The following is a 25,679-nucleotide window of genomic DNA, read 5'->3' as shown; positions in this document are numbered from 1 at the left end:
ACAGAACAAGCCCCCTACCCCCAGCAGAGAATTATCCGGCCCCAAAGTCAAGAGTTGCCAAGTTTGAGAAGCCCTGGCTCACTCTGACAAATAGGTAGGGTAACCATAGGATTTATCACCCAAACTGGGCTGCTCTTGAAAGTGAAAATGGACACCACTAATATTAACTGCGGGACAAGAGGCATACGTTAGGACTGAGGCAAACCAGAGCGTTTAAGAGATGAAAGGCAGGGAGGTCCCGGGAACAGGCAAAGAGCTCATCTCATAAAAGTCCCCAGACAAAGCCGCCAACTACCCTATTTGGCAGAATAAATGCTAGTATGTCATAAGCCACAGGCAGCTCAGGGAGGAAACCTTTTTCTAGTTCCTGTTTAGGGAAAAAGCAGAAAAGGAACTATCCGGCTGTGCCCTTTAAGAGGTGAGTAGCAGAGAACAACCCTGTTTTCCCCCAAAGCCAGTGCCAAGGAGCTCATCTCAGAGCCCGCTGACCCCGAGGTACCACTGTCCATAATTAAGTCCTGTTAAGTAACTTCCTCTCTGCTCCAAGAACAAGAGACCTGTGGCTAACTGCTTGGCAGGTCAGCTGTGCCCAGCGAGAAGGACTCGGAAATATTCTCAGTCGGTCACCGTGGGGGCTCAGGGCTGCAGCAACTCCAGCATCATGCAGAAGGTGAGGGAAAACCTCTCAGACGGAGGGTTAGAAATTACGTGGGCCCTGAACTCCCACAGATCGTTAAAAAGAAGCACCAAGGCCCCTGTCTTCCTGGGCCCGCAGTGGATTGGCATCCCTGGTCTCCAAAGGATGAAACGCACACCCACTTGCTCTCGTAATTTGGGAAGCCCCTCGCTTCCTATCAAGACCATTCCGTTAGGGCCAAAGCTTCCCGGTCAACATGAAGGAAAGCTCCAGCCTTCTGGATATCCCTTTCCATTTTTCAATTATCTCCAACCTATGGAGCTGACTTGTGCTCCTCAAATTTTTTTTATTGCTGGATAAAAATTGGGCAAATCTCTTTAGGAAGGAGTCTTGCGTGCAAGACATGGGAAGAAAGGCTGGGAGTCCAGTTCTAAGGACCCCCAGCTGCTGGTGCCATGTTCCACATCATGACCTTGCCCTTGCCACAATGGCTTGCCCGAAAGTAAAGGAAGGCCACATGCTAGAAAACCGTTCAAATCCAGGATCCGAGTGTGGGAATGTGCCCTAATTCAGCAACGCAGAGCTCAGGAAGACTCTGGGGTGAACTTGCACTGGGCCAATTAAGACAGCTAGGAGAAAACTGACTCATAACCTCTAGAGACACAGACTCAGGCTCTTCTGGAATCTCACAGAATGTTCTCCCACCAGACTGCTTTAGTTAGCACTTTAAAACAGACATCCCACTTTAAAAGTAATGGGCTGGTTTCCCCAAGAAATTTTCATCGATGTAAACATAAGCCAAAGGCTAGGCCAAACTCGTACATGCTGCAGAATTCATTGAGCTTGGCAACGAAATGCCTTCCCCACAACAACTATGTGTACGACGCGAGACAGACCCGCGGGCTGCCCCTTCAAACCACTATGCCACAGATAAAGCTGCTAATACAGCAAGGTTCTCTATCACCACTGCCCAGCTTCGTGGCCAAGTTTAAAGGAAACAAGCAGGCGCGTGTATTCGGATTTGGAAAAGCACTATCAGTATGAGGTTTGGGAATACAGCCCGGCCTGGAAGTGGGGCTTGACTCAGAATGACATTGACATGCCGCCATAGGCCAAGCACCTGGCTAAGCTCAAGAATATAAAGGCAACATGGGCCCTGTCTGTGTCTAGGAGGGAAAAACAAGTCTGTGAGCACCTAAGTCAAATGAAGTATCACCAAATCTAGTCCAGACATCCTCCCTGGAGGGCAGGAATGCCTCAGTCTGGTCTTTCACAAGGGAGTAGGGACTTGCCAGGCACTACAGGCAGCTGGCACAGGCCAGGCGGCCTGAAGCAGAAAGGCCTGGTAGAGAAACGGATGAGGTCCCCGTAGCAGGAAAGCCAGAGGCAGTGGAAAGCCGATGACAAAGGGCACTGCATGCTGCTGGCGGGTTGCAGAGTTACCTCTGGGGCCACGGAGGAGCCTTTTCGAGATTTTTGAAGATTTTGAATCAGGGGGTCTGATCAGATTTGCATTCTAGAAAGATGACCCTCTGTCAAAGGCAGAGGGAGGGCTCTATTAAGAGTGAAGGTTAAGAGGTCACAGCAACAGTGCAGGCAAAACCCTGCAGAGGCCATAACTGAGGTCAGGGCCAAGGGACGAAAGAGGGGAAAGGGGGCCGTAAATATGAAGAGATAAAACCCATAGAAAGTGCTAATGGACTTGAGAAAAGGAGGGAGAAAGAGAGAGAGGAGAGCAGAGGAACCGCTGGGCCCGGGTGGCTGGGTAGACGGAGAAATGGCAGCCAGGGGCAAAGGGCCAGCATCAATCAGGCGACGGTCCCGATCCTCCCCCAGAATGTGCGGGTCAAGGCGCTTAACTGGATGGGTCCGTCATCCAGAGGAACAGCTGAGCAAGCGGTGAGACCGTGAGGAACACGGATGCGCGGAGGGGTGGCCAGAGATCAGGAGAAGCAGAGAGAGGGTCACACAGGAAGGAAGGGCTGTCACAAGGGGCGGTCAAGATTGTCCAACACTGGGGAGAGGTTAGGTAAGATGAAAACACGCGAGAGCTGTGGAAACAGCAACACAGGGAGGGTAACCTTTGTCAGAGTGGAGAAGTGCTGGGGCCAGCGGGGTGTGGTACTTCCTCTCTCAAGTTCCAGTGTGAGAAGACAGAGAGTGGACACAAGCTGGCGGGGCGGGGGGGGGGGGGGGGTGCAGAATCCAAGAGAGATTTAGTGCCTGTTTCTTAAAGATAAGAAAAACTTAAGGGGCACCTGGGTAGCTCGGTCAGTTAGGCATCCAACTCTGGGCTTTGGCTCAGGTCATGATCTCACAGTTCGTGAGTTCGAGCCCCACGTCGGGCTCCGTGCTGTCAGCATAGAGCCTGCTGGGGATTCTCTCTCTCCCTCTCTCTCTGCCCCTTCCCTGCTCATGCTTCCTCTCTCTCCCTGTCAAAATAAATAAATAAACTTTAAAAAAAAAGAAAAGAAAAGAAAAACTCAAGTGCGTTTCCAGATTGTGAGGAAGCAACAAGAGAAAAGACATGAAAAACGAGGAGGAAAAAGGAGTACCTGGTAGAAGGGACCTGTAAGTGAGGAGACTGGCACAGAGGGTCTTGACAAGAATGAGAAATTGCGATAACTAGGAACTCTATTTTTTAGAGCTTCTAGAAGGTTCTCTCAACATATAAACATGCCCTTTGATAGCCACTGGCCTCGGCTCTCACACTGGCTCAGAGACCTCCATGATGCACTGCGCCATCACCAATGCCAATCCAGGCCCTAAATCCCTGTGACCGTGAATGTGGATGAGCACCTGCAAGGGTGTCCACGAGGCTGCACGTGAAGACTGAGCCACAGGGAAGGTCAAGGCACTCACCTTGCATCATACTCCTGTAGGCAGTGTCTGTGATGGCATAGATGTGGGGGGGCATCTCGTGCCTCTTCTTGCCCTTGTACATTTCCACGATCTCCTCGGAGTAGATGGGCAGGTTCTTATAAGGATTGATGACCACACAGAACAGGCCTGAATAGGTCTAAAGAAAAGAGCAGCAAACAGGAAAGGGTTAGGCAGTCTTGATTCTCAAGGGGGTGCAAATTGGGTGGCAAACTTATCTGCCACCAAGGGCCGGGATTCGGGCTGCTGGGAAGGCACCCCGGGACGCCCTAACTCTCTGTGCCACGCCCTGCCAGGCCTGCTGCGGGGGCACGGGCACCGGCACTGTCTCTGCTCACTCAGCAAGGGTCCTCCCCCGACGGCGTGACCGCTGCCAGCTCTGTGCGCCAACGAGCAGGTGCCTTGGGCAAGAGCCATGGCAAGCTGCGCAGACGGTACAAGTCCAGTGACAAAACTCAGATCCAGGGACAATAAGAGATGTGTCTGCCGTCACGAGATGCACAGAGAGAAAAGAACCGGGCTGCAGCAAAAGCAAACTGTGCAGAAACACAACGTATTCCGCCCTCAAGGACTCTCGGGGAGACAGGCAAGCCTACACTTTTCCAGCATCGGGAAAACCCCGACCAGAGCTTTTGTGGGCTAGTATATCGCTGACAGCTCTCCCTCTCGAATCATCTAGAGACATTCACATGAGCATCCCTCAAAAACTCAATCATTTTCATGTCCCCCGTGAGCCTTCTCCAAGACTCGAGTCTTCTCAGAAGGGGGAGCCCGATTAGCCAACACCCTTCATGTGAGGCACCCAAAAATACACCCAATACTCCAAGTCTGACCTGATGGGATTAAAATCCGACCCCAGAGTCAGCCGTCCCGAGTTCAAATCCCAGCAAGGGCCAAGTTTCTTAACCGCCCTCTCCCTCCATTTCTCAATCTGTAAAGTGGGGACAGCTGGACTCTATGCCTCCCTGAGCAGTTTTCAGGATTGGCACACACCCAGGACAGCCTTGGAGAAGAGCTCTGAGAAGGTCAGGAAAGCAGGGTCCAGTGGCAACTGGCCAGACAGCTCTTTCTTCAGGGGCTTAAGGTAAATTTGTGTTAACTTGTGACTACTAATTCTTTTTCTAATAACCTGCTCCTTTGTCTTCCAAGATCTGTCTCCCGGGCCAAAAAAAAAAAAAAAAAAAAAAAAAAAAAAGACAGGCTCCGAACAAGTTGGGCATGACTCCTGAAACCACCCAGGTGGTAGGTGCTCAGATAGGGGGGCGGGGGGATGCAGCCCAAGCCCCCCCTTCCGAGGACAACACACCAGAGTTCCAGAAGCAGCCATGCAAAGCTGTGATTCACACACACCTGCAGCCCTGACTCTGTTGAGTGACAGCTGAAAGCCATGAAGCAGTGAACGGCAAAGCTGGGAGCAGCCCTTGGTGTCCCCCTCCCCCTCCCTCTCCCCAGGCCAGACCTCCCTGGTCAGAGGCCAGTTCTCTGAACTCCTATCTTTTTGTTTTCCTCATTACAAGTGGCCTCCACCCTCCCTGTCCACGGCTGTGCCCCTCGGTCCAATAGCAGCCAACACCCACAGGGCACTGTGCTATGTGTCAACCCAGCCCCATCCCGCCCTGCCCTCTCCGCTCCTGCCAAAACGGAAGATGGGTCTTGTGGCTGAACCCCAAGACAGGTTCCACACGGGAACTAGTCGCAAGGACAAAGCCCTTTCCAGCTGTGGCCAAGGGCTATGGCGCGTGGACTTTCCAAACAGAAGTTAAAGACTCAAGGCAGAATTCCAGGAGAGCCTGGGTGGCTCAGTCGGTTGAGCCTTCGCCTCTTGATTGCGGCTCAGGTCATGATCCCAGGGTCGCGGGATCGATCGAGCCCCGTGTCAGGCTCCCACAGAGCATGGCGTCTGCTTAAGACTCTCAGTCTCCCTGCCTCTGCTCCTCTCCTGCCGGTGCACATGCTGGCTCACTCTCTCCAAAATAAGACGGAAATAAAAGCAGAGCTCCAGAGGGACCCAGTAACCCACAGTGGTCTGCAGGCCGAAGAGCAGCCAAGTTTGGAAAGGACCAAGTGCATCTGGCTGCCTCTTGTGTTTGGAGGCGGGGACTCGGGGCCCTCAATTTTCTTTCTTCCTGGGATAATCAGTCATTTGTTTTCCCTCCAACGACTCTTTCACAAGGGACCAGGAAAGCTCCGAAGCAGAGAAGGCCACACGTGGTGTGGGCCACCTGCAGCGCGGGTATCACAGGAAGATAAGAGGAAAGCAGGGGACTTCTGGTTTTTCCTCCATGGGACTGTCGGGCCAGGATGAGATAAGGCCAGGGAGCAGTGAGGTCATCCCAGGAGCTCAGAAACAATTGAGCTCTGTTCCTGGGTTTGAGAAAACCCACACTCTAGGAACTCGGCCCGATGAAAGCCAAGGACACATGGCCACACTTTTAGGGCCTGCCTCCGAGCCAGATGTTTGCAAACAGCTGGTCGTGACAGCAGAAGGGGACCGGGGGTTCCCGGGACAAGGCTTTCTGACAGCTGGGTGGGCAGATGGTCCTGTGGACGGTTCTCTCCGGAGACCTTCAAAGTTCTCTGGGCTAATCCCATCAAACCAGCAGCCGTGAGCCCAGCAGCTCAGGTGGGAGGAAGGAGCCCTGATGGCGAGCCTCCCTCTCGATGCTTGCAGAGGCACGGACACGGAGCAAGTGGCTTTGCTCCCACTTGCAAATGGCTACGCCAGGAAGCTGCTCCATTCACGGGCCACAGAGGCTCTTTGTGCCCAGCCGCCCCCTGTCCCGGGGCCTCACCCCCCAAGGAGACAGACAGAGCAGCTGTGCACAGGATTAGCCACGCCGCCCACAATGCCAGGCGAACACGCTGCACAAAGGCTCCCCGGTCGCAATTTGGAGCGTCGTGTGCAGAGAGGTTGACTGTGAATGAGGCGGCATCCCCTGCCCAGCGGCTCCAATCCCCCCCCAGCTCTGCACCTGCTGGGGTCCCCATTAGGGCGACTGCGGAGACAATCGACTTCTCTTCCGGGGAGGATGCTTAGGGAGAGGCTGGTCCGAGGCACACGGGAGGCGACAGAAACAGGAGTGAACGCCTCCAACCAAAGAGTCCTGCCTGCCTCCAGAGGGAAACCCACGCTAGCGGAGGAGAAATGAAGCAACCATCATTGAACCCGCTTTAATAATATTTCCCTTTGTGGGACAGACGACTGCAGCCAGCTAAGGCAGGCGAGCGCAGGCCCCGCCCCCCTGACGTGTGTCGCACTCGGCAAATCCCTAGCGGGACACAAGCTGAACAGAGACCCCCAGCAAAGGCCACGCAGAGGAACAGCTACCTTCACTTAGAACAAACGGCAGCAGCTGCACAGTCTGGACCCTGCCGTGAGCCAGGTGCTGGCTGGCGTTCACACACTCATGAGTCCTCGTCTGCGAGGAAGTGGGGTTCCTCGTAGCCGCGGCGTGTGGTGGGGAAGGGATCTGAACCAGGACCTGGAGGCCCCAAGTGCCGTGACCTTCATCGCCCTGCTTCACCAAGCAGAGCCTGTGTCAGCTTAGGGGCACAGCAGAGTGGGCACGATCTGCTGTGGAGCCTGCCTGGGGGGCGTCCCACTCTCAGACAATAGGACTTGGATCCCAGCTGCCCCAGCAGACAAACGATGCTTTCTCAGAGGCCCCTTGTTTTTCTACCAGTCGCCAATTCTGAATTCCAGTGGTTAATATCCTTAGGGACAGGGGCTTTTAATTCTGTCCATACGACATTCTCACCAAGGAAAAGATAGCTGGGCTGAGGGTCAAAAAACCCCGAGCTACAGTCTCAGGATGCATGATCCCGCACTGGGCCCTTGCGCCCTCTAGGCCTCAGTTCTCCTCACCTGCCGTATCAGCAGGTTGGGCTAAGCTGGCCTACAAAGGACTTTTCCAAGAAGACGGTTCTGTGTAGTTCCTTTCTGGTAGCTCCTGACTAATCAGGCCCATCCCCAAAGGGTGGTCTTCAACGGCAGGACATAAGAACTTCATTGTCATGGACCGATTTAGCAATCGGCAAGGTAACACAGCCCCGGCACGAGGCTGGCCCGGTCAGAACTCCTGGGCAATCAATCCAAGAGGTTTGGGACTTCACAGAGGACTCTGGCACATGGCAGGGCACTCGGAAGTAGCAGTCCAGGATGGCAGGGCAAGTGCCCTGTGGAAACACGTGCTGAGGTCACCCTGAAACTGTGTAGAAAACAAAACGGCCGACTCTGTGGGGGCCACTCGCCATCCGTGTGCCAGGAGGAGCCCAGCACCTCCTTGTATTGCGTATGTGATCATGAGCTAACCCCTGGGTCTGAGGCTTCACCTTCCCATCTATGAAATGAGAGGGTGGTAAGCATCTCGAGATGTTTTCTTCCTCCAATTCAAACAAAGTTTTGAGAACTGTTTCATTGAGCTCCAAGACCAAGAAGGCCAAGGTAAACATAACAACATACCTAAACAAAGAGCTATTTTAGGAATAAGAGCCAGGTAGTTCTTCCCTACCTGGGACAAAACTAGAAGGAAATACCTGGGACACTGAACAGAAGAAATAAGAAATTAGCAATAACTTTTGTGACCCTAAGACTGAAAGATCTTGCAGCCTATTACACAGGAGACGGGAAAACGCTACGGCGAGGAGCTGTCTCTGTGCACAGGTAGCCCTGCTAAGCCAGAAGAAAGAGGGTGGCTCAGTTGGTTAAGCAACTGACTTCGGCTCAGGTCATGATCTCACGGTTTGTGGGTTTGAGCCCCGCGTCAGGCTCTGTAACTGACAGCTCGGAGCCTGGAGCCTGCTTGGGATTCTGTGTCTCCTCCTCTCTCTGTTCCTCCCCTGCTAGTTCTCTGTCTCTCTCTGTCTGTCAAAAATAAATAAGCGTTAAAAAAAAAAAAAAAGAGAGAGAGAAGGGACCGCACCTTCTCTGCACACCCCGGGCCCTTTACACGTGCTGTTCTCTGGACGCTAAGCCTGGCAGGGCAGGGGCACCGCCAAGCGGCACGGACCAAAGGCTCAAGTCCTCATCTCCCCTCAAAGCACACTCCCCAGGGAACTAAGCCACACCCACAGGCCTCTAAAATGAACAAGATGGTGGAGGTTCCGAAATGAGACTGAGCAAATGGGGAGGGGGAAGGGGGCCAGGAGGTGCAGGAGGAAGGAGCGAGGCGGGAAACCAGGGCACGGCAGTCCCTTGCTTTAGAAGGAACTATCCTTCCTGTCCCCACCGAGACTGAGGACCAAGGCCCGTGGGCGGGCCCCCTCACATACACATCATGGTGTTCTCCCTATGTGTGGTCTCAAACAGGCTTCCTGTCGTGTTTCGGGCTATGCAGAGAAAAGGTGAAATAATGCCGCGACAACATTCCGTTAGGATGTTCGCGTGCCAAAGCTGGAGGATGTCACCGCAGCTTTCTTCAAGACCCCCAACGCTCCGGGACAGACCCGGGCCTCCCGCACCCCCTGCGCCCTGGGCCCGGCCCCGCACTCACGTAGATTAGCCCTGAGTAGTAACGCTCCTTGAGATTATGCAGCACCGATGCTTCGTTGAGGCACGTGAGCTCGGCCATGTCCTCCACCTTGGAGAACTTGGGTGGGTTCATCTTCTGGATGTCATCCTTGTTCACTTTCACCTTCTTCCCGTTTTCCACCAGCTCCACGATGGCCTCCTCGCCCACCTCTTCCTTGAGGCTGGCGGGCTCAAAGCCACTCTTGTCAGAAGGCACCCAGACCAGCTTCTTAGCCGCCCAGTCGGCCTGGGCCAACGGGTTATTGATGAAGTTTTTATCCACATAGAGATACTTATCAGCAGCTTGCTGCGCCATGGTGACTTACAGCCAGGACCTGCAGGACAAACAAGGACAAAATGTCAGGTACAAACCACATCAGCCACACGAGGAGCGCTGAGCACCTCCTAGCTTTGCAAACGGCACGGCATTAGAGCACAGCAAAACTTCTGCAACTGGGCGGCACTGGGAGAAAGATGTACATGACAGAAAAAACGAGTTGTTGTCAGAGATCTTGCGAGAAATGAACGGTAAGGTATATCCTAGGATCCAGCCACAACCAAACAAATCTATAAACGACCGCCATGCCGGATGACGAGTGTAATTTGAGTCTCAAAGGCAGATGCAACCATAGTCACTGTGCTATACCTGCCGAGGCAAGAAAGTGACCACGCAGCTCAAGAGGACCTCCCACGAAAACAAGTTACCCAGTAGCCCCCCAAAAAGGCAAAAAGTACGACCGCACGTAATGGAAGTTGTCAGTTCAAAAAACTTTTTATTTCACGGAGTTCCACCAAGAGGGAAAAAAAAAACCCAAAAAAACAAAAAACATGTGGCCAAGAGATGTTGATTCCGTCTTGATAATACAGCCCAAAGATATCAGGGGAGAAGAAAAGTCAGGCTCCAGGAAATATCATGAGCAGCGAGAGCACCTCCCTCCCGGGGCACTAACGCGGAAAGCACCCCTCACCATTTCTGTCCAGGGGAACTGAAGCACATGTGTGTCTTTTTTTTTTTTTAAACTCATTTGCAGAATAAAGATGAAACAATAGCCCCTCACACCGGTGTGGCTTAATGGTTTATGAAATGCTTTCGCACGCCCTTTGCTGTCTCCAAAGATCCTCGTCATAACGCTGTAGAGTGGGTAGGAAATGTGCTTCGGCCCGTTTTACAGATGAGGATCCGGGAGCTTCCTGGAGGTTCAGGGGCTTGTCGCCCAGGGAGGACTCAGGACTCCCGGTCCCGTGGCCTTTCCACGGTTACCACAGTGCTTATTCCTGCTCACGGGCTCAGGCTGGGGCCCTCAGGACTCTGAACGCAGGACTCTGAAACCGTGGTCCGAGATAGAGCCAGCCCACAGCCACCAAAGGAGCAGCCCAGAAGCTCACTGCCCAGCTCACAACGCAGGAAGGCCTTTCCCTTGTGAGGTCAAGGCCCCCTCCCCAGGCTGGAGGTTTGGGACAGAGAGAACAAAAGGAAAAGTCTGGGCCGCCCAGGCCTTATCTGGGCTCGTTAAATGCTTTCCAGATCAAGACTAAGGGGCTCCCCTGGACACGCTCCAGGAAAAGGGTTGTTTTCCAGGAAATCTGCTCGCTCCCCAGCCCCCACAGGAGGGAAGGCAAGTCCAAGGAACAGAGCCTGGCAGCCTCCCCCAGCAAACCCAGCCGGTGGCTTTGTTTACATTCCCAGCCAAGCAAACCCCTGCGGCCCCTCTTGGGGGACCAGGGGCATCATCCACCTGCAAGGACCACCCCCTGAGAGAATGCAGGGCCCAGAGCCAGGCAGCAGTCCACAAGGCAGGAAGGGACGGCCTGGCCTCATCTTCCATGAGGGGCTGGGGTCTAGGCCGCCTGCACGCCCCAGCCTCACCAGCTTACTTCCAGCTGTCCTGGCTCCCACACTGGCCAGGCCATTCAGGCAAATCGAAGGCTTCCCTCTGCCAGAGTAAATATCAGCTGTCCTGTCCCTCTGTGCCATCCATCTGACCACTGGCCAGGTAGTCTCAGGACCCAGGCTCCTGAAGCCAGTCTCCCCCTCATGCCACTGCCCTGCCCGAGGACTGGCAAGGACCACAGAGCACACGGCTTCGTGGGCTGCTGGGTCCCAACCTTTTTGCAAAGTTCAAACCAAAAATGGACAAGACAATCTCCTATCAATACGTAAGAAGGGATTCACTTGAACCCTGTCCCCCCAAATCCTAAGTCCGCTGCTGGTTAAGAGTTCTCCTAACCCAGCCCAGGGAAGACACCCGAGGATATCTATCACATGCCCTCTTACGAGATCCCTCCAAGAGAAGAAGGGAAAGGGGGACAGTCATTAGGTCCCTAACCTACCAACATCAACCTCGCGTCACCATCAATCCCTCTGCAAAAGAGCTTTTATTATCCCCAATTTATAAATGAGGAAACAGGCTCCAAGAGGGCAAGTGACTTGCCTACTGTCACCCCATCCAGTCATGGGTCCACCAGGCCCCCCGGCCTGGGGTCTCCTTAGCACGCTTGTGCCTAGGGTCCCACAGAAGAAGTCGGGCTGGCGTTGAAGCTGGATCAATCGGTAAGTTGAGTGGGACACGGGGCGTGTGGGGGAATACATTCCACAGCGGTCAACACACAGTTACTGGGCTCTACCAGGCAAGGCAGGGAGGCTGAGGGAGCCTTCCCTGTGTGGACCACGTGACCGGTCCAAAAGCAGGGCGCACTGGAACTGTTACATTCTTGCCCTCCTGGTCTTCCACCGGTGGGTGTGCACTGGCCGGCCATGAACATGGCAGCCGCTGGCAGGGGACCACTCCACCTGGCCCCTCATTCTGCCCTACCTTCAGGCCTCAGTGGGAGGGAAGGGGGCGCTTACGGGGCAGCACTGTCTACCCCCAATGGCCACCAGAGACCTGGAGGCCAAGCCGCACTTCCTATAAGAGAGGGGGGCACACTGTGACCGCCTCAGAGCTAGACCAACACAGGGGGCTGCCCCTCTCTGCCTCTGGGGGTGCCGAGTACACAGGTGGGCACCCTATATGTAGGTGGGCCTCCGTGCCCCTCTCTGAGCAGAACTTTCACGAAACTCAGCTGAGTCCTGTTTGGCCAGGCCGGGGACAGAGCTATTTGGTGTCACTGCTCTGCTGGAGTGATGTGGGTCAGCAGCAGTGCCAAGGTCAATACGCGGGTTGGATGGCGGCGGTGGGGGGCAGAGGTCACCACAAACAATGGGGTTTATTAAAGCCCTCCCACCAGCGCAAACAAGAATATCCATATTCGGTGACCGCAGCTGAGCTCCGGTGCCCACCTGAGTCAGGTGGAGGTGCCCCCGCGTCCCAACAGGGCTGCCAGCGACGCACTCAGGGGACGGTCAACTCTAAGGGCACAGATGGACTAAGCCGTTAGTCAAGAGCTGTTAGAAATGAAGAGGGGAAAGAAGTAGAGAGAGAGAGAGAGAGAGAGAGAGAGAGAGAGAGAGAGAGAGAAAGGGAGGGAGGATGAACAGAAGGAAGGAAGGGATGAAAAGGGGCATCAAAGAAGGGATGCTAGGGTGGCATGTGGCCACTTCTCCCCTTCCTAGCCTGGGACCATGCTGAGTGGCCCCTTTTGTAAAAGCTATACAAAATATAAAAGTTTTGAAAATGAAAGACAACTATCCCCATACATTCCTGAGATCCTCCACCCCCCCCCGCCCCCCACCCCCCATCAGTTTGCCCTTTCTTTTTTTAATGTTTGTTTATTTTTGAGACAGACAGAGTGAGCGAGGGAGGGGCAGAGACAGGGAGACACAGAATCCGAAGCAGGCTCCGAGCTCCGAGCCGTCAGCACAGAGCCCGACGCGGGGCTCGAACTCATGAATCATGAGATCATGACCTGAGCCGAAGTCGGACGCTCAACCGCCTGAGCCACCCAGGTGCCCCAGTTTTCTGTCTCTTTTATGGTCCTTCCGGTCCTTGTTCGTAGAAACACTTGAGACTTTTAATTATCACAGGCAGAGCACGGGGTTTCACGTTGTGGATTTTTCCCATTTACTATAACCACTTCCCCGCTGGGCCATTAGTTTCCTTGTTGATCATTTTCTCCAAACGCTTCATTTTCCAGGTGATGAGGCAGAGGCTCTGAGAGGGAAGTAATCCCACTTGGATACACAGCTGGGGAAGCGAGGACCCAAATTCAGGACTGCTGGCTGCAGGGCCTCCTTGAGAAACACTGTTCATGGCTGCAGGATATTCCAAAGTGATTTTTTTTTTTTTTTAAACCACCACGCACTAGGTTTTCTCCTTCTTTGGTGGACCACCTTGAGATCAATTCCCAGAAGTGGAGTGACTGGAACAGGGGAACATCCAGGCATTGTTATGGCCCTGACAGGTACGACTCAAAATGTTTTCCCCCAGGGTCGGCGCGCTCAGTCCCGTGAACAGCGTCCCCATGCGGCGGCCACCAAGCCAGCACTGGGAAAACTGTCTGCAGGAGTAAGGCCGGGGGTTCGGCTTAGGGAACCTCAGGAAACTCTGGAAATCTGTGGGACTCGCAGGCCAGCAAGGAGTTAAGGAAAAAGAAGGCAGCTTTCCCCATTGGAGATCAGATCCGGCAGAGGCCGGCCCTTTCCACACTGGCTTCCTGCGGGTGCCAGTACAACGCCAAGAAACCCAAGTAGTTGCCTTTTTAGGCCATAATCGAGAGGACACGACCAGAGGCTAAATTAGGACTCACAGGAAATGATGAAACTGAAAGTAAATAGGTTGACCAAAAACCTCTGCTTTCAACCCAAAGTGGAATTCCTTGACTATCTGCCTTCTCCCCTTTCCCCTGAACACCCACTTGGACCTTTTTACTCTTTCCTGTTTTCCCAAGGACTCCCCTCTCTCCCCCACCTTTCTGCCCTTTGCTTCGTTCTCTTTTTAGTTACTTGTGTACTTGTTTAAGAAAGGAAGGGCTAGCCCCTAAAAGACAAAATTTATTCTGCCGGGAGCGTCTCGATTCCTCGACAACAGGGTTTGTGTAAAGCCTTTCATGGCCAGGTTCTAGGCCTAGGGCTTCAAGTTCTCCCAACCCGTCTCAAAGCTACCCTGTGTGACGGCCTGTGAATAAGCTCTCCATTTTCTCCATCCCCGCAGGTGAGGGAAATGAGGCCCACACCAGTCACAAAACCCAGGTTCAAACACAGACCCACTCGGCTTCCACCGCAACTGCCTTGCCTGTGAGCTCTCCGGTGCTGGCTAGAGAGAAAACAAACTGAGAACCCCCTGGTCAGTTAAGCAAACCAGGGACACGGACGCCGATCCTGCCAACTCGAGGCTGCAAATCCCACCTCCTGGTGCTGGTCTGAAGCGGGAACGCGTCACACTCCCCTCTTGAGCTGCTGGCACTAAAAGAAGGGTCAGGGGTCTGACCTTGGGTGAGCTATTTCCGTTCTCTGAGCCAAGGTTCCAGTTCAGAGACCTGGTGGGCTCAACTCAAACACCGAAAGCCTGTTCCAGGTTCATCACTGATGTTTTCAAGGAGGCCCCTCTGATCCTTTGTCCCCACCCCCACCCCAGAGGGCCCATGTGAACATGTCCCTTTTCTTTGTTTTTATAGCCATTGCTTTGGAGTTAGTGAAACTATCAAGATGCCTTAGTTCCACTGTTACCAAAAGGCTCTACGAAGGCAGCTGCTGAAATGATAGAGAAATTGTCAAACCCCAGGGCTCCTGGGTGGCTCAGTCGGTTAAGCACCCGACTCTTGATTTGGGCTCAGGTCACCATCTCACAGTTCGTGCACTGCCCGATTGCCCTGCAATCGATCAGGCTCTGTGCTGACAGAGCAGAGTGTGCTTGGGATTCTCTATCTCCCCCTGTCTCCCAAAAATAAATAAGCGTCAAAAAAAGAGAGAAATCGTCAACCCCCGCAAATTTAGTTATTCAATGAAACAATACATACTGAGGGTCTGTTTGCAAAAATATCACGACAAAGGTATAAAGGACCCAGGGAGTTTATAATGTAGTGTAGTGGGATGACAGGACAGACACCCATGCCACTAGTTAAAGAGCCAACCTGGGCAATGCAGCCCGGACAAGGGGACCACAAGTGGACAGAAAGCAAGCGCTCTGGTTTCCTTCTGTCGGGCACGCTGCTGCACGACGGGCGTCTGATACACAGATGTGCCGTATGGATGACGAGGAAACATTTGTTCTTCGGCCTTGGGCACATGCCACCTCTCTGACTCAACTGTGCATGCTGTCTTCCCTATCTATCGAGGCTGTTTAATTCAACATACACTCCTTAAATGTGCACAACAATGGGGCAGGACGTCTGTCACTGTGGAACATTTGCTGCGGAGGGGGGGGACCATGCAAACGGCCAGCTCCAACACGAGACTCGGTGGAGAAAGATGAAGGAACACGTAACTCGCTGCAGGAACAGAGAGGAAGGGGTCATTCAGCGGAAAACCCAAAGCACCAGGGAGTTCCATGGAAGGGATGGCATGTAAACTGGGTCTTAGGAGAGGGGACGAGAATTGGTGGGGGAGGGGAAGAGTTGGTAGAGAAGGATTCAAGCCCAGGGAGAAGAGGGGGCAACCGTAAAACGATGTGATCAGTTAAGGTAGGGCTCCCTAGCCTCAGCACCCTGAGCATTTGGGGCCACGTAAGCCTTTGTTGTGGGGGCTGTCCTGTGTACTGCAGTTTAGCAGAGTCTCTGGCCTCTACCTTCTAGACGACAGTAGCAGTCTGTCCCCGGTTGTGACAACAAAAACTGTCTCCAGACATTGCCTAGCATGGGGGCTGGGGGAGCAAAACTGCCCCCAGTCGAGAACCACTGATTTAAGGGGCAAGCTGCATGAGCAAAGGTTGCACAGAAGCCAAAGTTCTGCTTTGTAAATACTCTCTGGAGTCTGAAGTGGACACTTCTTAAAACAGAAGTCCCTAGTGAAAAGTGATCCCCAGGACCCAAACGATGACCACTACAGATGGCACAGTCACCAAGGAGTGACTGCCCCTGTAATACACTGTATTTTAAGGGATCTGACCTGACTGAACCCATTACTGGACTATACTCTAAAGATTCCTGAATGTCAAGAAAAAGAGGGAAAGAAAGAAAGAAAGAAAGAAAGAAAGAAAGAAAGAAAGAAAGAAAGAAAGAAAGAGAAGGAAGAAAGAAAGGAAGGAAAAAAGGAAGAAAGGAAAGAAAGGAAAGGAAAGGAAAGAAGACAGAAAGAGAAAGAAAGAAGAAAGGAAAAAAGGAAGAAAGAAAGGAAAGGACAGGAAAGAAAGGAAAGAACAGGAAATGAAAGACGAAAGGAAGGAAGACAGAAAGAAAAAGACAGAAAGATAGAAAGAAGAAATAAAGAAAGAAAAGGAAGGAAAGGAAAGAAGGAAGGAAGGCAGAAAGACAAAGAAAGAAGAAAGAAAAGAAAGGAAGAAAGGAAAAAAGGAAGGAAAGGAAGGAAAGAAAGGACAGGAAAGAAAGGAAAGGACAGGAAAGGAAAGAAGGAAAGAAGGAAGACAGAAAGACAGACAGAAAGACAGAAAGAGAAAGAGAAAGAGAAGAAAAGAAAGAAAGAAAGAAAGAAAAAGGAAGGAAAGAAAGGAAAGAAGGAAGGAAGACAGAAAGACAAAGAAAGAAGAAAGGAAGAAAAGAAAGGAAGGAAAGAAAGGAAAGGACAGGGAAGAAGAAAGAAAGAAAGAAAGAAAGAAAGAAAGAAAGAAAGAAAGAAAGAAAGAAAGAAAGAAAGAAAGAAAGAAAGAAAGAAAGAAAGAAAGAAAGGAGAAAGAAAGAAAGAAATCAGGCAAAGGAGGCTGTTGTGCCTCCCCAGGCAAGGCACAAGTCTCCAGGACCTCCAGCGCAGCCGCTCCACAATCAAGTTCACTGGCAGGAAGAGGTCAGGTGATTCACAGAAGCCAGGCAGCAACCACGCTCTGGGGGGGCTGTTCACATGGCTGTGCTGACTCACCTGGGAACTGCATCAAATGCCATTTATTGAAAGGTTTCAACAAATCAGGATTAATCCCAAGGATGATACCTAGATAAATGGATCCCGCCCAGAAGCCTCCTCCAAACCCCCTCAAATACGTCCAAATGCCCACCAGTCGATGCCTCCACCCGGAGAACCCACAGGTACTAGGACACCTGAACCCCCCCAAACCCACACTCCCTTCTGGGTCTCCATCTCTGGGAAAGACACCGTCAGCCTGGTCGCCCAAGGCGATCACTGTAAACTCCTCTCGGGCCGATTAGTAAAGCCCTCTGTCAATCCCACGGCCAGCGCCCTGCTCCAGGACTGCGTCCCCTCCTTTCCAGGCTGCACAGCAGCCTCCTTCCCAGCCTTCCACGGGGGCTTCTACCTCCTTCAATCCATACCCCTGCCGCCTTCAGGATGACTCAGCAGCCCCGCTTCTATGCGTGCTATATCCTCTTCTATCGATAATCACTCGCCAGTTCGAAACAGTTCAACGGCTCCACACCTCCTCCCGAATAAAATCTCATCATCTTTGCAGGCTGAGTAGGCCCTTCGTGATCACACCCATTCATCTCCAGCCCTTCCTCATAACCAAGTCCTGTTCACAGCTCGCTCTCCTCCTGCCCCCTCCTCTGCACAAGAAGCCCTCCTCTCTCAAATCTCAGCGCAGGCTCCGTCCTCTGCAGGGCCCTCCCGATTGTCACCACGAAAGGACTTCCCATAAGCCATCACACGCCTGAACTGTCGGATCTGCCGTTGCCTCTGAGCACAGGAGGCGGGTCTCATTTGGCTGATTTCAAACGTCTCGCGCAATGCCTGACCCCAGCAGGTGCCGTTAAGGTTTCCAGAATGAACGTATGAGGAACAAGGCAAAGAGGAGGAAGGAGTCACGGAGGAGGTTTCTAAAAAGGTGGGAAATCGCCCTGAGCTGTGCGGAGGGCCAGAGGGTTAGAGAGCTGACGGGAATGAGGAAGGAGACCCGAGCTGGTGGCACCCAGGTCCCAGCTGCTTCACTGCTGCAAAAACCAAGCCATTAATGGGCCAGTTCTTATATTCCCAAAACGAGAAGCGAAAGAAAGCACACCAGGGCTTTCAATCCTCGATGAGAATAGGAGTGAAAATAATTTATTGGTCCCCAGAAGCTTTGCAGGAGGTTGAATAAACCACCTCAGTTTTCTGGAACCTTCTAGTGCTTCCTGATGAACCAAGGTGGAGGCACCTACCATCTACCACCAGAGACACCAGAAGTGACTTGGCTGGTGTGGCGTGGCCTCTTCCCTAATCAGGACCCGTGAAGCCACCTCGGGCTGCCCTTCCTGCCTCTCCTGGGGCACTCGGTCTGCTAAGCAAGTGCTGTAAATGCTGATCTTTGGTACCAATTCTGAACAGATGGAACTGGAAAAAAACCACTGTGACGTGCAGCACCCATTCTGTGAATCCTGAGACAAGTCCGTAATGCTCTGTCATGGAATGGAATGGGCACGGATCTGGAGTCACACAGACCTGGCTCTGAATCCCCCACTCAATTCCTGTAATCTTTTTTTTGTTTGTTTAATTTTTTATATTTATTCATTTAGAGAGATACAGATAGCATGAGAGGGGGAGGGGCGGGGGGGGGGGGAAGGGAGAGAGAGAGAATCTCCAGGAGGCTCCATACTGTCAGCACAGACCACCCCACCCCCCAATGCCGGGCTCGAACTCACAAAACCGCGAGATCATGACCTGAGCTGAAACTGAGAGTCGGGTGCTTAACCGACTGAGCCACCCAGGTGCCCCCAATTCCTGTAACCTTGAAGCTGTCACCTCAATTTCCAGGTTCTACAGGAAGAAGAAAAAACTCTGTATCAGAGGACTTGCAACTCAAGCTCCCAGGAAAGACTCTGACACCGAGTAAGAACTTCCCGATCTTGTCCTCCTGACCTCATTAGCCCTAATCCTTCCCTAGAAGGACACCTGGGGCCTATGAGAAGTTTCCAGAAGTTTGGTGACTCTTTCTCCAGGCTCCACCAGTCCGAGAACAACATGGCACAGTGCAGTGTCTCCCAACCGGTAATTTCGCACAAAGGAAGAGGGTTTCGTGGCCAAACGCGGTTGGAAACCCGCCTCCCCGTGGCCCTCCTGCAGTCACCATGCACACAGAGTGCCCTGAGGAGCCCACAGTTAAGGATCCCCGTTTCACTGTGTCCAATCCGGCTAAGTACCCTGGGATATCCTGCAGGAGAAACGTTCCTCGGGGCCGGCCTGGGAAATGCTGGGTGGGTGGGATGTGCCGCGGCAGAAGGGCTGAATTGGGGTCCGGCTTGGCACTGAGCAGCTGCTTGGCTCTCAGGCTCAAACAAGATAATGGACACAGGAGCCGCCCTGCATAAACGCCGGGGCTGTCGGAACAGTCATCCGCAGGGAGGGCTCAGTCACTCTGCCAACCGAGGGCAGACCTTACCGCAGCCGCCCACCCACAGGTGCTCGGTCTCCCCGGGGAGGGGGAGGGGGAAGGGAGGGTCCTCCCGGGGCCCAGAGCCCAGGAGGCAGAAGCTGTTGAGGACTGGGAAGGATGGGCCCCCTTACCCTCCCCCCCACCCCCACCCGGCCTCAGGAATGCTGTTTGCTTACAGAAGAAGCTGGGACTTGTTGCCATGAGCGGTATTCCAACCCAAGCCTGTGTTGATGCTTAGCAGATAAGAAAACCAGACTAGAGACAGGCCAGAGAGGAATTTAGCACCAGAGCCCCACAGACCACCCCCCTTTACCCTTCCTTCCTCAGAGGCCACATGGAGGGGCTTCCCAGGACCCCTCAGAGCCCAGGAAACACTGACAAATGCTCACACTTGCCTGACTACGGAAGGCAGAGCCTGGGATCATTCTGACTTTGCCCTGCGTCCAACAAACCCAGACCATCGAAAATGACACCAGCATTTCGTACGTTCCGTCCTCCTAGGTAGGTTAAGGACGGAAGGTGCGCGAGGCTAGGTGGAGGGAGCAGCTGCAGAGGGGATAACACAGCGGCTTACCTAGGATCTAATCAGCCATGTTGAGGAATGTGGGTTTTAGTCTAAGGACAAGGGGAGGCTACCACCGTGGGGGGGGGGGGGGGGGTGACATCACTGGGTTTGTATTTTAAAGAGATCACCCTCCCTGACCTCACTTGGAGGGGCCATGGGAAGTGATCAGTTGCAAAGTGGCCTGGATTAGCCAGGAGGGGGGTTTCCAATCTAAGAGAGAGGGAAGAACCCCAGGACAGGGCTAGGGAGAAAGTGGTAAAACGTCACAAGACAGGGGCAAATGAAGGCACAGATCTCACCCTCTGACAAAAGAGCCTGGCCCGGGGAGAAGCAGGACTCGAAGCCCCCCCGCAGCCATTTCCACCTAAGTAAGAAGCCCAGCTTTCCAGGGCCTCTCCAGCCACAGCGCCTTGGGCACGGATCTCGGGCATGATGATGTCACACAGACCAAACGGGTCACCTCCTCTACGATACCGTCCCTGTCCTCCAGGCCACAAGATACATTCTTCTTTTTTTTTAATTTTTTAAATGTTTATTTATTTTTGAGACACAGAGAGAGACAGGGCATGAATGGGGGAGGGTCAGAGAGAGAGGGAGGCACAGAATCTGAAACAGGCTCCAGGCTCTGAGCTGCCAGCACAGAGCCCAATATGGGGCGCGAATTCACAAACCGCGGGATCATGACCTGAGCCAAAGTCGGACGCTCAACCGACTGAGCCACCCAGGCGCCCCACAAGATCCATTCTTAATGAATGAATCAATCCACCAATCGGACCAGAGAGCAGAGGAAGAAGATGGCCCTGTTGTTCCATTCAAGAATTCTGCCATTGAGAATGCCCATCCGCCTAAACAGAAAGGTCCCCGTGGCCTTTAAAGCCCAACCAACTCCTGCACCCAACGTCTCCCAACTGTCCTGCCAGTCCCCCCTCTCCTGTCCCCTGCCAGACACTCTCCAGTCTAGACCCGTTCCTCTCCCATCAGCCCAGCAGCCTTTCTTAACACCCCAGGAGATTATTCATCTTGCCTCCCCAGGCCAATTCCAGCAAAACCAGCCTTATACCAGAACTACACTGCTTCTCTGCCCACCTTCCATTTGGCCCTCACACACCTTGAAGTCAGGGGCTGTCCCCCTGACCCCATACACAGGTGCTGACCGAGCCCAGGGTCCACAGAGAGGGCCCTCGCTCAGTGCTTGTGGAAGTGAACTGAACTGTTCAACACACTTGGGTTCAAGGCTCACGTCGCGTCTTCTGGGGGCCTGGCCGTCCAAGAAAACAACCATTCCCAAGTTAGCCCTCCCAAGCCCTCCTGTCTGATGTCGGGGTGGGGGGAGCACGTCAGCAGCTTCTGCTCAGGCCCCTGGCCGAATCTACAGTTACATCACCTGCACTGGACCCTTGACTTTGCATTGAACTGTTCAATATTTGCGTAGTGAGACCACACACGTGCCTCGCCTACCCGGAGAGACCGCAAAGAGAACCAAGATATCTTGGGCCAGTGTCTCCTCCCAAATTGCCGGGCACAGATCAGCCCCAGCCTCGCCCCCAGGTGTGACAAGGTGGACAGAACTGCTTAGCTGCCCTCCCCTTAGGAATGCGCCCTGAACACACTGACCCTGCCCTCCCACCTTCCAGACCTTGCTAGGCCTAGGCGGCACACGTGTGCACAAGGGGGAACTTGAACCCTTCGGACTCCTGCGGCGGAGGGGTTATTCCTTCCCTTTGGTTGTGCCGAGAGGATGGCTTTTCTTTCCTCGAGCACGTGAGCACAGTTTGCTGAAACCCAATGCAGAAAAATAACCGTACTGAAAAGATGTAATTACACGGCCACTGTCTCAACGGGAAAGTGCAGTGTGCTTGGTTTCCTGAGTCCACATCGTGCCGGCTGAGAAATGCAACCCGAGATGAGAAACTAAAGACAATTTTTGAAGAACACTCTGTCCAGGGCCTACCAGGCCTACAGCAGCCTGTTATTCTGAGTGCTGTTTAAATAACACACACACACATGCATGCACGCACGCAAACCCAAAAAAGCACTGAGTAGTGTAACCACCACCACCAACAGCCATCCGAACCCTATTCCTGCTGAGCCAAGGGCTCTAAGGCCACAGATGGGGCCCAGTCACCACTGGGTCCCCGCTGCTTGACACAGGGAAGTGCAGCAAAATACTGATGACCCGGAGTCATAGGGAAGGTGGCAGTCTCCCAAAAGGTCCAAAGTCCAGGCATCCAACACCAGACTCTCTGCCATCCATTCTCAGAGGGCATGACGCTAAGATCGATAACCCTGCACCTTCTCTGGTGTGGTTGTTTCCCCCTTTAGCAGGCAAGGCAGCAGAAGCTCGGGACAGGTGGCCTCCCGGATCATATCACTGCCCTCCTCCTCCTCACCCACCCTTCCAGTCAAATCTGATTCATCCGTTTCTAAGAGACACATGACTGACCAGGGGTCAACACAATCTTCCTGAATTGATCAAGCGTTCATACAAATGGGACGCTGATAATGAGCTTCATCGCTGAAAGGAGACAAACCTTTCCAAGTGGTGATAACTTATTCATGACCTTCCCAGAAGGCATCTGAGAAGGAACCCGACTCAGGAGGCAGCCAGGCTGGCCCAGGAATTCCAGACCCATCGCTTAACTAAACCAACAGAACAAACTCTGCTTCGTTGACTCGGCCCCCTGGGCCCTAATTTCTCCATTTACAAAACGGAAGTGCGACCAGCTCCCCCTCAGGACAGCTGTGAGTACATGAGAGCATGTGAGGGTACAGCCCCCACCAGGTCTAGCTGACAGTCCCAGCTCTGCAGTGTAGTCAGCGCACTGCGCAACTCACAGAACAATTGTGAGGATCACAATAGGCTAACGGAGGAGTGTGGTGCTTGGTGGCGCCCCGGGGCCTGCGGGCCCCCCTCGCCACAATCTTTTGCCTCTTCTCTCAAGAAGTCTGTGTCGCCACTGAGCTCATAATGAGTCAGTCACAGCACTGCCCTCACACAGCCCACTTCGGGGGGTTTGAAGTCACATCCTGCCTAGCCTCACTCAACATGATTTATTCCACCCCAGGAATGTAGCTCATTTCCCAGAATTTTGTGAAGAACTCGAGTTAAAGAGCTTGATCTTGCAAGGGACTCCATTTATAGGCTCGGCTGCAGTGGAGGAGGAGACTCAGCTCAGCTCAGACCTGTAGGCGGGAACCACACAAAGTCAGTACTGAAAGAGGCCCCGGGAGCATCTCACCCTGGAGTGCCAACATTTTTTTTTTTCTTAATTTCAACCCACGGTAAAAAAAAAAAAAAGTAAAATAAAATAAAGACTATTTAGATAATAGATAATACACACAAACATGTCAAACGAAAAGCTTCATGAAACGATAGGTACATACTATTCACCTTGATTATTTCCCATTCGAGTCTATCTTATTTCATGTCTAAAAACCCTGGTTGCCACCCGTGAAAGTAATTTCACGACCCACCAATGAGGTCTCAGCTGACGGTCTATAAAACACCAATCTGACTCAACTGTCACTGGGTAGATGAGGCTTGGGCTGGTCCAGGGACTCCCCCGGACCACAAGTTGGGCCAAAGAGCAGCTCAAGTCCAAAGCCAAAGCAAGGCTCTGTGGATGGCAGCCGCCTCACATGACGTGTGTTGGGCATGTTCGTGGCCTGCTGCTCCGTCACCTGATCGCGACAACCTCAATAAAGCCCTGGTAGCCATCCTGCTCCCCACCCTCCCCCTTAAAAAAAAAAAAGACTCCAAGGGGGCGCCCAGGTGGCTCAGGCGGCTGAACACCTGACTTCGGCTCAGGTCATGGTCTCGCAGTGCAAGAGTTCGAGTCCTGGGTCAGGCTCTGTGCTGACGGCTCAGAGCCTGGAGCCTGCTTCGGATTCTGTGTCTCCCCCTCTCTCTCTGCCCCTCCCCTGCTCACTCTGTCAATCTCTCTCAAAAATAAACATTAAAAATTTTTAAAATAAAAATGCAAATAAAAAAATCAGAGGCTCAGGGAGATAAAGCGCGCTGCCTGGATCTGGGCACTTTGGAAACATCCTTGGAGGACCCGGAGCCCAGGGCGGGGAAGATGGCAAGGACAGAGTTTCCTCAGTGCAGCATCACAACAGATCCAATCCACTATGATCAGAACATCAGCCCTCCAAGCCCCAGCCCCAGCCCCATGCCGAAGAGACGCCCAAAAGTGACATGAGAGGGACAGGTCAGATGGGAGAGGAAGGCCACTGTCCTGCAGACATGAGCTCAGAGAAGCTACTCTCCCTGTTCTTACACCCGTGGGGTGGCATAACCTAACCCTAATGAACAGACCCTCGTGCCTGCAAATAGCCTGTGGATGGCTTGTTTACACGCACGTGCACGCGCGTGCACGACTCTATAAACAGGAAACCCAACGTTCTCTCTGGATCGTTGGTTCTGAACGCTTTCAGCCAGTAAGGACCCCTTTGAGAACTGGCTGACGGCAGTGAACCTTTTGCCTACCACCTTAGGGGGCCCACCGAGACCCTCAAGTACAGTCCATGGACTTTTAGAAGCCCCCCCCCCCCACACACACACACACCCAGGTCCCCAGTTCCAATTTCAAAGGCAAAAGGACTCTGGAATGGCCTCCTTCTCCACCAAGGCGGTATGAACAAAGACTTGAGAGGATTCCTGTCCTTCGTTCCTCTCCAGAGGGGTAATGAGGATCTCACAAAAGAGGTCAGAGGGAGCAAAAGACAAACTCTGCAGTCAGGACAAGCCAACAGTGACCATTGTCGTGGGAAGTGAAGGACTCAGGATGGTTGGGGCAGGAGGCCACTTCCCCTGGGCTGCTCCAGATCACCCTGAGCTGCAGAAACAAGAAATCCAAACCTGCACGCCGAACTGTCCCTCCTCCCTACACTGCCATCACTTGGGACTATTCTCAAGTGAGCCAGCAGGTGCCAGACCTGGGCACACAGGCTGCCTGGAGGACGGGGCCGAGCTCCCCAGAGAAACCAGGGTGGGCAGGCCGCATCCCAGAGCCTTTGGCCTCCCTGGGGGAAATCACCCAAGAACTAGTCGCAGAGTGGAGATAAAACCCGTGTATCTCCCACGCTACGGAGAAATTAGATTACTAGAGAAGGCTAATTAATCCCTCGAGGAGGCTGTGGTGATGCCCCCGTCTGAAAGGCTGGCCACCCCAGCTGTCCTTGAGCAAGGAGCCTGGCTGCAGCAATGACCTCACCACATCCTTCACCAGAAACCCGGCTGCTGATTATTTAACCACCCGCCAAGAACTGCCCCTTTGCCCGGGTCTGGTTCCGAAGGGGCCAAGGCCGAGGCCGCACAGGAGAGAAGGAAGGAGCAGCGGCCCCTGCTCTAGACAGCTGCCGGATTCGCACCGAACCCATCTCGCAGACATGTGCACACACACAAACCTGTACACACACAGGCAGGTGCACACAGACACGTGTATGCACACTCCAGGGATGTGGGATCAGGGCCAAATGTGACACTTCTAGAGTCGGGCTGGCCTGGGGTGAGCGCGGGAGTCTCTACCCAGAGCTTGAGGGAATCTCTGGGAATGTTAGTTAGTTATTTTAAGGGGGGGGGGGGGGACGGTGCATAGAGCGAGAGAGAGAATCCCAAGCAGGCTCCGTGCTGCCAGCACAGAACCCGACACAGGCCTCGAACCCACGCAAATGTGAGATCATGACCTGAACCGAAACCAAGAATTGGATGCTTAACCGATGAAGCCACCCAAGCGCCCT

At 53.2% G+C, this 25,679-nt stretch overlaps 1 protein-coding gene across 1 annotated transcript in view; it reads right to left on the bottom strand.

Annotated features, from left to right (window-relative positions):
• The window catches only part of MYH9 (myosin heavy chain 9), a 93,989-nt gene that overhangs the window by 53,117 nt on the left and 15,193 nt on the right, over positions 1-25,679 (bottom strand). The window contains exons 2-3 of the mRNA XM_058741414.1: positions 9,010-9,361; positions 3,500-3,656 (exon numbers count right to left, since the gene is read on the bottom strand). Coding sequence (XP_058597397.1) covers positions 3,500-3,656; positions 9,010-9,342 — 490 coding nt within the window. The 5' untranslated portion in view covers positions 9,343-9,361. The remainder of the gene's footprint in view (positions 1-3,499; positions 3,657-9,009; positions 9,362-25,679) is intronic.

This window comes from Neofelis nebulosa, chromosome 8 (assembly GCF_028018385.1).
Source record: "Neofelis nebulosa isolate mNeoNeb1 chromosome 8, mNeoNeb1.pri, whole genome shotgun sequence".
Classification (NCBI taxonomy): Eukaryota; Metazoa; Chordata; class Mammalia; order Carnivora; family Felidae; genus Neofelis; species Neofelis nebulosa.
This window is presented reverse-complemented; position numbering and strand designations above follow the sequence as displayed.